This window comes from Mustela lutreola, chromosome 13, assembly GCF_030435805.1.
Source record: "Mustela lutreola isolate mMusLut2 chromosome 13, mMusLut2.pri, whole genome shotgun sequence".
In the NCBI taxonomy this organism is placed as follows: Eukaryota; Metazoa; Chordata; class Mammalia; order Carnivora; family Mustelidae; genus Mustela; species Mustela lutreola.
The window spans coordinates 14,699,576-14,714,058 of NC_081302.1; the positions used below are offsets into that span (position 1 = coordinate 14,699,576).

The following is a 14,483-nucleotide window of genomic DNA, read 5'->3' on the forward strand; positions in this document are numbered from 1 at the left end:
TTCAACGACCCACATACTCGGGTCCTTGTTTTGAGATAAAGGTTTGGGAAGGGCTGAGGTTCCCTGTAACTTCTCTTTGAAATTTTGAGTTCAGGTAGTGAGCAAAAGCTGTGTAATTACTCAGCATGAATACTTGAGTGATAATAATTTTAGGAAAAAGTTTTATAAGGATTTATGTTAAACATCTTTACTCAGTTGGGTGAGTCACCATATGTTGGTAAATTTTGCTTGTTTTTTTTTCTGGGGGGAAAAGATTAGGATAAGTGCTGACAAAATATAACCCATAGCTTTTGATTTGGGTCATTAACTTTTTCTTTTTTTTTTTTTTTTTTAATTTCAGGGAATCCTGTAATCTGGCAAACTTTCGAATCGAAGCCAACTGCCCCAGCTGTACCTAGTAAGTTTCTATAAAAGGCTCAGGATTCTAAAGATACTTTTGAAGTGCTAACCCAATAGACAACTTATTATTTTTAGAGCCTTGCCTTCAAAAACCAGTGTGTTTGGAGATTACATGATGATCTATTTTGATTCCAGACTTTGACCTAGATCTAAAAACCCAACACTGTAAATATCCTTGTGGTTTTGTGGGGATTTTGGTTAGCCGTACTTATTATGTCTCAGTTCACCTAATCAAGGGACAACTATAAATTCTTTGGCATTGCTTCAGTTTGTACTGGGTTTCCCAAGGCGTGGCGCTGTGTGACGACGTGACCTTGTGGTGGCCGCCACATTTCAGCATCACTGAGACTCGGGGTTGCAGGCTTTGACCCAATGTTCTGTCAGCCGCTCACCTGAGGTGGACTCAGCACGTCTGTCTCTTGGAGCTGTCAGGATTTGGCTGTAATCCACAAGGACATCATCTGGACAGTGTCGAAATGGAAAGGTTGTTTCCCTAATAATAGTTAAATAGTTGAGATATTTTTATTATTTTATTATTCCATTCAGGAAAGTGGAAGGGTGGAGGAAACTAGGGAGCAGACGGTCCTGGGCAGGAGAGGACATGTGTGTGGATGGGCATCTGAGGTACCGGGGGAGGGTCCAGGTTGAGGCTGGGCCCTGAGTGACAGGACCATTCATATCGGCCCAGAACTGCAGTGATGAAAGGGCGTTGGTGGGCAGACTTGGGAATTTGGAACAATTGACTGGAAAATGCTAATGGTTTTAACTACTCAGTCTTCTCCAGTGCTTCTGGAGACCTTTTTTTTTTTTTTTCTTTTGTAAGATTTGTTTATGAGAGAAGACAGGGGCATGGGGAGAAGGTTAAGGACAGAACTCTCAAGCAGACTCCCTGCTGAGGGAGGAGCCCACCTCACAGGCTGTCCCAGAACCCTGACATCATGACCCAAACCGAAATCAAGAGCCAGATGCTTTACCGACTGACCCACCAAGACTTCTGGAGGCCTCTTGATGTTGTTTCTGGAACCCTGAAGAGGTTAAAAGTTGTGAGGAGGGAAGGGAAGTTTAATCCCAAGAGTAGGTCTGAAGGAATAGTAGAAGCTGGGCTTATATCTTATGGAAAAAAATACATTTCACAGAAGGATGGGAAGGTTAAAAGACATTAAATTGCTCTTGTTCATACCTTAATTAGACTTGGCACAATATTGGAACAATATTGGGTTCCAATAAAACTTTATTTACAAAGACAAGTGGTGGGCTAATATGTCCTATGGGTTATACTTTTGCAAACCTCGATCTAGATGATGTAAGTTGCAAATGGCTTTGAGGGTCTTACATTTCCAGAATAGCTACAACCTATGCACACCTTTGCCGGTGATCATCATAAAGACAAAAATGTATGCCTATGGAGGAAGCTGAGGTTTGCGGCCAGTAGTTTTCAGAGTAGGAGTAGAATTAAAGATTTATTGTAACAAGCTAGTGAAAGAGAAAACTAATAAATACATGGTCTGGAGAGGAACCATGACATGAGTGTTCATAACATCCAAAAAGTGGATGCAACCTATATTTCCATCAGCTAATGGGTGGATGTATAAAATGTGGTCTGATCATACAGTAGAATGTTCTTTGGCCATAAAACTGCATACTGGGGACGCCTGGGTGGCTCAGACGGTTAAGCGTCTGCCTTCGGATCAGGTCATGACCCCAGGGTCCTGGGATCGAGCCCCGCATCAGGCTCCCTACTCAGCGGGGAGCCTCCTTCTCCCCCTGCCTGCAGCTCCCCTGTGTGTGCTCACTCTCTCTCTCTTTCACAAACAAATCAAATCTTAAAAAATTAGTAAAACTGCATGCTAAGGCTGTCGTGGATGAACTTTGAAAACGTGATGTTAAGTGAAAGAAGCCAGTCACAAAGGACCACAAAGTATGAGTCCATTCTGTATGAAATGTCCAGAATAGGCAAATCCATAGAGACAGAAAGTAGATTGGTGGTTGCCAGGGTCCACTGTGGGGGCAGACGTGGGGAGTCACGGCTAATTGGTGATTTTAGCGCGTGTGATGACAATGTTCTAAAATTAGGTAGTGGTTATGGTTGCACCACTCTTATTATACTAATTGTATTCTTAAAGTTGTATATTTTATATTGAATTATATATTTTAAAGGAGCAAATTATATTTTAATAAAGCAAAGAGTGTTAGGTTAGCTGGTGATCGTCATTTGAAACATTTGTCCCTTATGATCTGTATGTAGCTTGACTAATTTGAGGAGGACTCGATCATCATGAAGTTGAGATGCTCATGTTTTCATTACGGAAGGCTGTGAGCTTTTTCTCTTTCTGCTGTTTCAGTGAGTGCCTCGGCCGTACAGACTGTGGATGCCAAATCAGGTCTTACAATGGCCCACGGTAAGTCAGCCAAGTCTCAGCATTTTATGTGCAGTTTCTGCCCAGAGTCAGAGAACTGATTAACTACAAGTGCTTCTGTGGGGTAACTATGCCAAACAGAAGACGTTTTAGTGAATGCGGAGAAGCTGATAATACTGCTGTCTTCATATGTCCCTTTATCATAAACTGTAGATACCTACCAAAGTCATAAAGTAAAAAATGTGTGTTGCTAGACTTACAAGCAGAGATTTTAATGTTGAGTGGTACTTTGATTGTGTATGATTTTGGGTGGAGAGTGATAGGTGTTGGGCAAGAAGGTGATTTTCTACTAGACCAGCCAACCAGCACATGCCACAGGGCATACCTGACTGTTTTTATAACTTTCAGTGCGGCAGCAAGTCACCTTTTTTAAACAAACAGTTTCAGTGATTGGTTGGAAAAATCTAGAAAAGACATGTGACGGAAACCAAAGGGAAAATTGGGAGCCTCAGGAGGAAACCGCTGCCAGGAATCAGTTCCTGGACCAGGGTGCGAGGGTGATCATTGTTAATCACGTGATCTAGCCAATAGGTGAATATCAGTCGCCATATTTTACTTTTATAGTGTTAAGGCACTTACAGTTTTTGTAAGTATGTTTTTAGTCCATTGTTTGCCTACAGATGGGAGGGGGGGACCAAGCTTCTTCTGTCTTACCTATAAATGCTTCTGGAATGTAAATGATTACTTCATTCCATTTTGCTCTTTAGCCTTTGAGTTAGACTTAAATCGATGGTGGTCCGTCAAGTGGGACTCTGTGTGTTCAGAAATATTTTTCACATTAGCATGGCCTTCTGTACCCACCCTTTTTGTTCACTGAACAGCCTCATGAAGGTGCCCCTTACTTTTTCTCCTGAGGTCATTTTCACTTAGGTCAATACCCCCTAAGCGTGTGTTCACACTATGTAATGCCTAAACTCCCCACTTACTGGGTGTTAGTATTTATAGGTCTTTAGAACATGCAGGTGTCCTCCTTCTGGACCAGCAACAGAAGTAAAATATGTGTGGGACCGATGTAAATTTGCTTTAATACTGAATAGGCAAGAAAAAGTCCCCTGGCAAGTACTCCCTAGTCGTATTCTTTATGTCGGGTCAAAAACCTCTCTCTTGCCTTCTTTTTCAGAGTTGAGTTTTCTAACACATTGCTGGTCACTTCTCTGTACTTCAGTGTGTTAGAGTTTCTTTTTCTGTTTCTTGCTACTTTGTTATCATTAGCCTTTTGTGTGACAATATAAGAAGACTACATTTTCTTTGCTTCCTATTTGTGGCACCCAGAAAAAAACTCCTATAGTAGGTATGTTTTGCCATCTGGAGTTGATCCAAGAGTCCTGACAAATCTGTCAGTTTCAAAGCACTGTGTTCCTTATGGACTTTGTCCTGATTGGAGCTGGGCTTCGTGAACAGCCATGCCCCCTTGCTGGCATCTGCTGGGATTAAAATGCTAGTTTTAAATGCCAGCCAGACCTGGCATGAGGCCTGATGCCTTTGGATCGGGATCTGAGCTGATTTGTGAGCATCTCAATGGGCAGGAGGAAGGAGGAGGCTTGTACGGGGCCCGCTGACCTGCTCCCCCCAACAGCCATGGCAGTGACCCCAGCTGTAGGGGGTGGGGGCAGGGGGCAGGGAGCCTTAGTCTGTATTGTGCAATATTATTTCACCCAATTACCTCTCAGTCTTTCCTGTTGTTCCTTCTAGAGCTCGATGAAGCTCTTTATGATGAAAAATGTCATGATTGCTCACTGTCTTCGGTTGGGTTCCCTGGGGAAACCGGCTCTGAGGCGGAGATTTGCAGGCGGGAGGTCTGTTGGGCAGTGTTCTTGGACAACCCCTGTGAGAGAGGCCGGAGTGGCTAGAAGGGGACATGGAGCCCAGACCCACTGTGGTGGGGGCCTCTGCAGATCTCACCGGGAGCTGGAAAGCTGGCATGGGCTCTTCAGACTTGTCCTGGATAGAGCCATCCGTTTCCAGATGTGGGCTGCCCCACGGAGGGCTCAAGGGTGTAGGCTGCTCCTTTCCACTGAGACAAAGCAAAAAATAGAAGCCAAAGGTCAGAGGAAAGCACTAGAAGGGAACAAGTGGTGCAGATGAATTATTTGGCTGAGCATACGGTATGCAGAAGAGATCTGAGGGAAGCGTGGCTGGTTGAGACTGTTTGCAGTGAGCCCTGGGTGCCAGCCTCCAGACGCTCGGGCCGTCCTTGGGCAGGATGTAGCCACTGAGAGGCTGGGCATGGCCAGGCTGGAGAGCCGGAGCTTGGGGAAGCTCAGCCCCACCAGAGTGTACTCCAAGAACTGAACCAAACAGGCCAGCTGGGGATCAAGGAGGGGGTCTCTGTGAGACTCTTCACCTAGGAATTGGGGTTGAGGTTTTGAGACAAGAGGGGGCAGACATACCAGTTGTTCCGTGGAACTGTTGGAAAGGTGTAGGTGCAGGTGATTCGGGCAAGGGCGAGGGAAGGGTCAAGACCGCCATGAGCTCACGAGACAATGCCATTTAGAGAAGTCCAGAAGACAAACCCAGAAACAGCCAGTAGGAAGGCAGTACGGTTTCGTGGCCAAGGGCCTGAACTGTGAAGGGAGGCAAGCAGTCTGGATTCACAGGTGACTCATGAAGCCATAGGTCTGGGTTTCCCTGCCTACTGAATGGGGAGAACAGGAATGGCTGCTTCAGCGGGCTGTGGTAAGGTCAGATGAAGCAGCGCTTTGGAACCGGAGCCAGTGAGCAAGCACGTCAGCCAGTGTTAGCTTCGGGGGTCAGGCTGACAAAGTCCAGCACAGCCAGCCCATGCCAGGGAGGGCTGGTAGAGACCTGGGAGTTCATCTTCTAGAGGTAATGGCAGGAGACTGACATAAGGATTTTTCTGGAAGCCTCTGGAGAGTTCAGAGGAGAGAGTATGTCCGCTCAGCCTGGATATCTCAATGTAAGACAAGAGCTGGGTCATTTGGAGGCTGGGCCCGTGGCTTAGAAAGCATGATAACGGCAGGCCCTTCACTCCACACTGGACGTCAATCTGCTGGGTTAGAGCTGGGGTCTGGTGGCTCTCATTTCCTTAGCCTGTATAGTAGAAGCCCAGGTTCCCCACCCCTCAGAACCCCACCTTCTGCCTGACAGCACCAAAGGTCGCAATTTTGAAGTTTTGTCTCCACTCAAGTAAGTCCTAGGACTGTCCTTATAATGATAACAAAGATGCATATGATTGTTCAGGGAGATTTTATAGAGCTTTTCCTCATAACTTTATTTTTGTCATTTCCATAAAGGGCAATAAAATATAAATCATGTGACTCTTAAAAAACTGAAATCAGCTATCCTCCTAAAATCCCTATTTTTAGCAGTTCAGACAAGTAAGTAGGCTCTTTGTATAACTTGACTTTTTAATTGTTTAAGTTTTTTATTGAGATAAAATTGACCTATAACATTAACTCAGGTGTGTAGCACAATGATTCCATATTTATATATATCATGAAATGATCACAGGATCTAGTTAACATTCATTACCACACATAGCTACAGGGTTTTTTTTATTATTACCTTTATAACTTTAAAATCTCGATGCTGAATAACACACTTGAAAGCACATTTTTGATGTTCAGCAGTTGTGCATGGATAGAATTAAATGCTTCTTTGTGAGATCATGTTCATGTTTCAAAATTGAGTGGGGTTATTTTCTAATAAGCCATGCTCCAAACATTCACTGGAAAGCAGTGTAAAACGCTTTTCTCCCACTCTGTGTTAGATAGATTGACTAGGTCGCTAACAAGCTAGAAGAGCCTCTTTACGTGTACTTAAATATAGTATATATTTATTTATTTGTGTATACGTGTGTGTGTGTGTGTGTGTGTGTGTGTGTGTGTGTATTTGTAGATGCCTAAAACAGAGTATCAGAAATACGCTTTGGCAAATTAAAAGCTTAGACTTCCAAGTAGGAGGTATTAAGTCTAAGCTAATACTTGCAAAGCACGTAGATCTGTGCCCGACAAGCTGGTGGGCGTTCAGTAATTATTGGCCGTGACTACCCTCACTGGTTGCCCACTCTGGGGTCTGGTGTGGAGTGAAATGGCCTTCACCTTGTAGGCACAGGGGGAGAGCTCCCTGGGGAGGTGCCCTGTGGCACTTTCCAAGCCGAAGGTGAGTGAAACATGCGCTTGCTGGCTAGACTTCCGGTTGCATTTTATCCCAGTGTTCAAAGCCTGATTTCCTGACCCCCCAAACTTGACCTTCCCCAAAAGGAACTTCCCCTCTCTTCATGGGATGGGGCTTGGCTTTATCCATGCTGCCCACGGGTTTCCTTGAGCCTCAGTCATGTTACCTGGGAAGTCACTGAGAGACCTTACGCCCCCACCCCCACCCCCCCAGGGCACTGTTCTGGGGTGGGTTTGCGAACAGCCCCTGTTCACGTGTCATCTGTCCACAGCCTTGCCCTGGTGGCTTTCTGGGAGCAGAAGGAGGTGTGAAGCATGGTTTGGGGACACAGACGTGTCTAAGAAGGGGGTCCTCATCTTGCTGCTGACCCTGGGTTGACCTGTTCTCTCACCATCCTGGTCCTCCCACCTGAAGACCTTAGGGGCTAGCGAGAAGTGGGGATCCCAGGGCCTTGGCATTTCATCATGTTTTTAATCTTTGGGAATTGAAATAGTTTAATTAATTTCCTCTTTAGCCACCTTATCAAAATATTTTATAAGGAAAGTATTGTGGGGGGGGGGGGTAAGTGAAGAAGACCTTTTGCAGTTGTGACCTTGTGTCTTAAAAGAATCCCATCAGGCACGAGGTTGCTGAGTGAGAAATGATGTAATTATCTGAAAATGTAATTTCCCTGGGGTGGGGGGGTGTGACTTAATGGAATATGCACAGAAAGAGCAGATACCATGAAAAAGGGACCAGCTTTAACTGACTGCCTCCATATTTCTTCCCAGCAAATTCTGCTGTTTTAGGCATGATTAAAATACCATGAAACTGTATCTTTCAAAATTGTTTGAAAGGAAACTAATTTTACTTTGCTGTTTGTCCTGTTTGTACTATTCTTATTTTTCCTTGTTAATAGAGCAGGCATTCTCATCGCACATACTGGAAACCATAGAAGAGCTTTCAGAGGAAGAAAAAGGTAACCAAGAGCTCACTCAGGGTTTCTACCTGCATAGATTCTATTGAGATGCTAAAACCCAAATCTTGAAATTGATGATCCAGTGGTTTTGTCACACCAATTAGGGAAGACATTTAGGTTTGGGGATGACGTTTTCAATCCATCCGTAGTCTTCTACTATCTTATTCCTTTAATATGCTGTTATATTTTCCCCTGCTTTACTGTATTCTTAGCATGTGACTAAGACCTTCCTGTGTTAGGGAACTTGGGGAAAAAAACCGAAGTTTTATGTCAATGCAGATATTTTCTAGTCAGAGGGCAAGTCAACACATATGCGTTGTGTGCCAGATGAGACAAAAATATTCCTAGCATAGGAGTTCTTTCTCACACCCTGAATCTGTGAAATGAGAGGGTGAGCTGCCCGTTTCCATGTTATTTTAATAGCAAGAAAAGCATGTTTAAGCTCCCAATGTAGAATATTTGTAGGCAGAATGTCTTTAAAAAAAAAAGATATATTTATTATAGAGAGCAAGTGCACACATGATCGATGGGGGGAGAGGGAGAGAGAATCTTAAGCAGGCTCCATGCCCAGTGCAGAGCCTGTTGCAGGGGCTTGGTCCCACCACCCTGAGATCATGACCTGAACTCAAATCAAGAGTCAGAGGCTTAACTGACTAAGCCACCCTAGGGACCCCTGGATAATGTCTTTATGGTGAAATTTGGGAACAGTTCAAGGTTTGGGGAGATAATTAAAGTCATTGTGGCTTATTCATTTTATTCAGCAGCTCTCAAAATTATTTCCTGTCAATTAATCTTTGAAGTTTGTGAAAATCATTGCACATTATTTAGAGTATTTCCTGATGCCAGACTTGTAGATCCTGAAACAATTATACTTGAATCTGTTTGCCATCATTTTCTCCTTAACAATGATAAGGATTGACACCCTATATTATCTCTTTAGGAGAAAGCAAATTGTTAATATTTGTATGAACTCAGGTTAGGAAGAGAATTAAAAACGACACATTCCAATTTGTAAATTCTTAATATTTGTTGTAAGTTCTGTGTTCTCTAGACGACTTTTTTCAAATTATTTTTTTAAGATTTTATTTATTTATTTGTCAGAGAGAGAGCACAAACAGGGAGAGCAGCAGGCAGAGGGAGAAGCAGGCTCCCCGCTGAGCAGGGAGCCCGATGTGGGACTCGATCCCAGGACCCTGGGATCATGATGTGAGCCGAAGGCAGATGCTTGACTAACTGAGCCACCCAGGCATCCCTTCCCAAATTATTATTATTTTTTTAAGATTTTATTTATTTATTTGACAGAGATCACAAGTAGACAGAGAGGCAGGCAGAGAGAGAGGAGGAAGCAGGCTCCCTGCTGAGCAGAGAGCCCCATGCGGGGCTTGATCCTAGGACCCTGAGATCATGACATGAGCCGAAGGCAGAGGCTTTAACCCACTGAGCCACCCAGGCGCCCCTTCCCAAATTATTTTTAACAGGGCTACAAATTGAGACGTGACTCAGGCACGTCCATTGTATCTGTGCAATGTTTATTTTCTATTCGCTTTTAAGTAATACGCTTTTTCCCTCCTACATTTTATTTATTGATGTCTGGAACACCAAATATCTTATTTTCAGCAGAATCCATGAAATGCGTCAGGAAGGTATACAGAGTCTCATTTTAAAAAAAAACAAAAAACTAAAAAAACAAGTCTGTTAGATTCCTAGAGACCATCCTCACTTAGTCCACTGTCACCCGTCGGGGCCCCCACTTAGACCCCCGACATCCTTCTGGCTGCGTTGTAGAATTCTTCTCCCCAGTCCACATAAGGTGTGAGTTTGGGATCACTGCCAGCAAACACCCTCATTTGTTGTTGCCACATGCAGGGCACCAGACTGGGAAAGAAAATAACCTTTGCCACCCTCCACGTGTTTAGACACAGCTCTAGTGGGACAGAGACAAGAGCTGAAGCCAGACCGGCCTGAGTCCCCAGCAGGCTGTTACAGAAGCCAGTGACCCCACGAGTCCTTCAGGAGCTCTGTGGAGTCAGCAAGCCGCTAGCACGTAAATTGCCATCAGAAAGTTCCTCGGCTGGGCTAACATTTTGCAGATGATGCCTGTACAGCTGGATTTTGGCAATGGCGTGCACAGCATGGGGGCTGTTACCCAGAAGCGTGCATGACCATTTCTGCATCCTTAACACTTCTGACAATCCTGGAGAGGCGTATTTGATCTTGCCGTTCTATAGGATGTTAGAATGTGGGCCAGCAGGGGTCTCAGAAGCCATTTCATTGTTCAGGAACTCAAAACACAGGGGGATGGGGAGCGTGCTCCAAGTTGTTGAGCTTAATTAGTGACAGGGCTGGAACTCAAGCCCAGGTTTCCAGCTTTCCACAGTTTACCGCACAGAACAAAGGGGACAGAGGCAGGCTGGTCCAGGACTTGGGGGGGGGGGGGGTGGAGCAGTGTCTTTACCGCTCTGGTTTTCTCATTCTCATGTGAAAAATGAGAAGACTGATTGCTAGATTTTGATGTCCCTTCTGACTCAGAAATTGTTTTGGGGGGTTTGTTTTTCACTCTTTGGTTTGTGCTGTAACTATTTGTTCACCCAAACTGGTACGTTGTGCGTCTGCTAGAAATGATCACTTGTGTGGGCTGCTGTATGTTGGACCACCTGCCTGGGAAAGCATTGTCTTACTGATCTTGGTGAGCAGGACGTGCTTTGATTCAAATCTTCCGTTGTGATTAGCTTTCCAGCAATGAATTCCACCTTTACATTAAAAACTTCATTTTTTTTTCCTGTCCATTCTACATTCTTTCTTTTGGTTCCCCCTGACCAGCCCCAGCCTCGTGAGAGTCCTTCCTACCAAGAGTTTTCTCATTATCCATAAACGAATCCAAAGCAAGCGTCAACATATAATGCAAATTTGAGAATAGGGGAAATGTTTAATTTGCAGTCATTTTGGGAAACTCAGTCACCAGAAGGAGCTTATTATCATCAGGGCTGAGGGTGAACCCAACCCAGTCGGCAAACAAATTCAGTTCTCTTGACCCGGGTCCTGGGGAGCAGACAGAGCCTGGAGTCTCTCTGGCTGTGCTTCTGTGTAGTTCTTTTTATATCCTGGGCACTGGCCCGAAAATTCCCTTTGTGTGAACAGGGTGGGAGTTGTGTCTCTTCCTGTGGTAGCACGATGACTCCTGGGCAATCTCTTGGTACCTCTTCTCGCTGCTCACCCTAGATGGTTTTCTACACTTAATGCCAGCCAGTCACCAAAGTCTGCAACACGGCCACGGCTGCAGCTAAGCCCTCCGGATTTTGCTGTATTGTTCCCAAGGCAGAAGTGCTTTTTTTTTTTTTTTTTTTTTAAATTTTATTTATTTGAAAGAGAGAGAGAAAGAGTGTGAGTGGGGCAGGGGTGAGGAGGGGAGGAGCACGAGGGAGTGGAACAAGCAGACTGCACTGAGCGGAGATTCAATCCATCCCATGACCCTGAGATCATGACTTGAGCCAAAAATCAGGAGCCAGATGCCTGGCCAGCTGAGCCACCAGGAGCAGAAGCATTTTCTCTAAAGTGGCTCCAGAATATTGGAAAACATCGGTGAGAAAGCAGCATGAATGCTGAGAATGAAAAATTCAGGATTACTTTTTTTACTAATGCATAATCCTACAAAATTTTGTAATTTCGGTTTCTCAAACCACAGTTCTAAATTATAGAACAGCATTAACATGCAGGATTTTTCCTCTTACCTAATGTACACGCAGTTCATTGAACTACTTTTGCCCTCAGCAAAAGTGTGGATTCATGAACAAGAACTATTCTTTACTGCTGGAATTTTAGAGAGTTTAGAGAAAGTCTGAGACATTGCGGCGTTTTGTTGTGGATCTTCTGTCAGTCTGAACTTCGTGGGTCCCTCCAACTCCCATCTAGCGGGGTGGGTGACACTGGGGCCCTGCAGCCCCAGACCAGCTCGGCACAGGCACTAGGCACCACCCTTGTGGGGGTGAAACGCTCCTGTTCGGGGAAAGACTCCAAATGACAGCAGTGTCATCGTGTTCTCCCAGACCTGGCTTTGCACCTTCACAAAGGGTCAGAACAACCCAGGAAGGAGCCTCTTCCATCAAGCCCTCCCTCTGCTTGGACATAGGACTCCATCCAGGGTCATGTAGTCACTCCTCTTCCCCAAATGCTCTTGAACGCCACCCGTTCTAGTGGGGGAATGAAAGAGGAACAGGGAAGGAAAAGTTAGAAGAATCTGGCCATTTATTTTTTCCTTTGCTTTTAATGATGGTTTGTTTTAAACAGAATATACTTTTCCTAACACTCTCTTTATCCTCTTTTTCTTGGTACATATTTTGGGAGGGATCATTTCACACTTTGAAATTTTGTATCAATTTCAAATTCCCGATTTCAAATATATCAATTTCAAAATATCAAATTAATAAGTTCTACTGAACTTATTAAATCAAAACTTCATTATTTAATAGAAATCAGGCTTCCTCAAAAATGATACATAAATTCTAATGATTTAGGCAAGATGAATTCTTCAGAAAGTAGTAAAATAATTTCAGGATGGACCATTGAATGTCCAAAGAACTCCTTTTTTCTACTGTGCTTCTGCAGAGACCTTTCTCTTACATTATTCATCTAATAATGATGCAGTTAAGGGGTCAAGAAAGAGTATTTTTTTTTAAGATTTTATTTATGTAAGTTATTTGACAGCGAGAGAGGGAACACAAGTTGGGGACTGGAAGAGGGAGAAGCAGGCTTCCCGCCCAGCAGGGAGCCTGATGCAAGCTGGATCCCAGCCACCCCCAATCTCTTGACTCAGGGCTGAAGTCCGATGCCTAATGACTGAGCCACCCTGTGCCCAAGAAAGAGTCTTTAAAGACGATGTTTTGAGGCCAACTTAAGATACTGTTAAAAGTTGTGATACTTCAGCACCATATAAATGATTAAACAATCCAAAAACCTTATCACATTACAAAATGCTTGCTTGCTATTTTTAAAAGCGGTGTTTTGCCATTTTCTACTTAGAGCTTTTATGTATTTAAAATTTTAACACACTTTGTAAACCTTATTTCAGGAAGGGAGAACGAACAGAAATTAAATCAAAGCAAGGTCCACCTAAGGAAAGCTTTGAAGAGTAACCCCTCCCTCACCAAGGAAATAAGGAACGTCTTGGAGCAGAGTTTGCTAGAGAAGCTGGAAACCTTGGGGATTAATGCGGTAAGCTCATTCATTTTGGGAACGTTCGCTGGTTGTGTTGTATTTTGTTTTCTCAATAGCAGAGGATCAGAGAAGAGAAGAAGGCATGTCTGTTCTGTTCTTGTGCACTCATTCTGTCCTGACAGCCCAGCTTGCATTATTGGTTAGACGGTCTCTCTCTCTCTCTCTCTCACACACACACACACACACACACACCACACCCCTCTCTGTGCATTCGGTCCTGGCGCTCACCGCCTGGTACCACTAACCAGTCCCGTGCACTCATACACACCCCCTCTATGTCCCACTGCCCTGGGAGCTCCTCTTGAGGCCAGAATGCTGTGTTCTATGTCGGGGCGTCCCCTCCCTCGGATGCAGCAGTGAGGACAAGGTTGGCACCGTTGATGCTGACAAACGCTCATGAGATGGAGAATGTCCCAGGCTAATAAGCTTAACATTGTATTGCCTCAGGATATACGTGGAATTCCAAGCGATCACTTCAGCAGGGTGCTAAGAACCGTGGAATCAGCAAGACACGAACGAGAGAGACACATACCCAACATTCAGCAGATTCGAGACTTCCTTGAACATGAGGTCAGCTGTAAAATTGAGGAGAGAACCTTACTGACCTCAGGTAAGCCCGTCACTGGCCACCATGTCATTTCTGTACATAGGAAAGAAGTCCTGTTGCCTTTTATAATTTTAAACAGTTTGTGGACTTTGGAACTTCATTGGCAAGTCTCGTACTGTTTGGACCGTTATAGGTTGAGTCTTGGATTTAATTTTAATACTAAAAAAGGGTGGGGCGCCTGGGTGGCTCAGTGGGTTGAGCATCTGACTCTTGGTTTCGGCTCCCACATCGGGCTCCATGCCCAGCAAGAGTCTGCTTGGATGTTCTCACTTCCTCTGTCCCTTCCTCTGCTCTCTCTCTCTCTCTCTCTAAAATAAATAAATCTAAAAAAAAAAAAAAAAAAAAAAGCCTGTCATGTGGACTCTAAAGCCAAGAGCTTTTTGGTATCAAGAGCCAGCACAGATGGTAGCATCTTCCTGTGCTCTTCACTCACGGATCGTGAAGGCAATGGAGATTCATGAATGATGGTACCGTTCCAGATAAGTACGTTCCTCAAGCGGATACCCTTTCCAATGGAGAGATACCCAAGGCCGTGCAGCTTCCTCCCAGAAGCAGACAGCTGATAAGGCAAAGACCTGTTTTTACTGATAGGACGTCTGTCCCAAAGTGAGTATTTTTGACCCTAAAATGTTTGTACTCATGTTTATCCCTGTCGGCTTGGGCTGCTATAACAAAATTCCATGGACCGGGTGGATTGAACAACAGAAAGCTGTTTTTTCACACTTTCAGAGTTTGGACGTCTGAAATCAGCATG

General features: G+C 44.4%; 1 protein-coding gene across 6 annotated transcripts in view; it reads left to right on the plus strand.

Annotated features, from left to right (window-relative positions):
- Window positions 1–14,483, plus strand: part of DZIP1 (DAZ interacting zinc finger protein 1) — a 51,415-nt gene that overhangs the window by 29,244 nt on the left and 7,688 nt on the right. For 4 of the 6 annotated variants that reach the window (XM_059144812.1, XM_059144813.1, XM_059144814.1 and 1 more), the window contains 6 exons: window positions 341–397; window positions 2,742–2,798; window positions 7,852–7,911; window positions 12,977–13,119; window positions 13,570–13,732; window positions 14,209–14,335. In XM_059144812.1, the coding sequence (XP_059000795.1) occupies window positions 341–397; window positions 2,742–2,798; window positions 7,852–7,911; window positions 12,977–13,119; window positions 13,570–13,732; window positions 14,209–14,335 (607 nt within the window). The remainder of the gene's footprint in view (window positions 1–340; window positions 398–2,741; window positions 2,799–7,851; window positions 7,912–12,976; window positions 13,120–13,569; window positions 13,733–14,208; window positions 14,336–14,483) is intronic. The other 2 variants (XM_059144815.1, XM_059144817.1) reach the window with 2 other exon arrangements.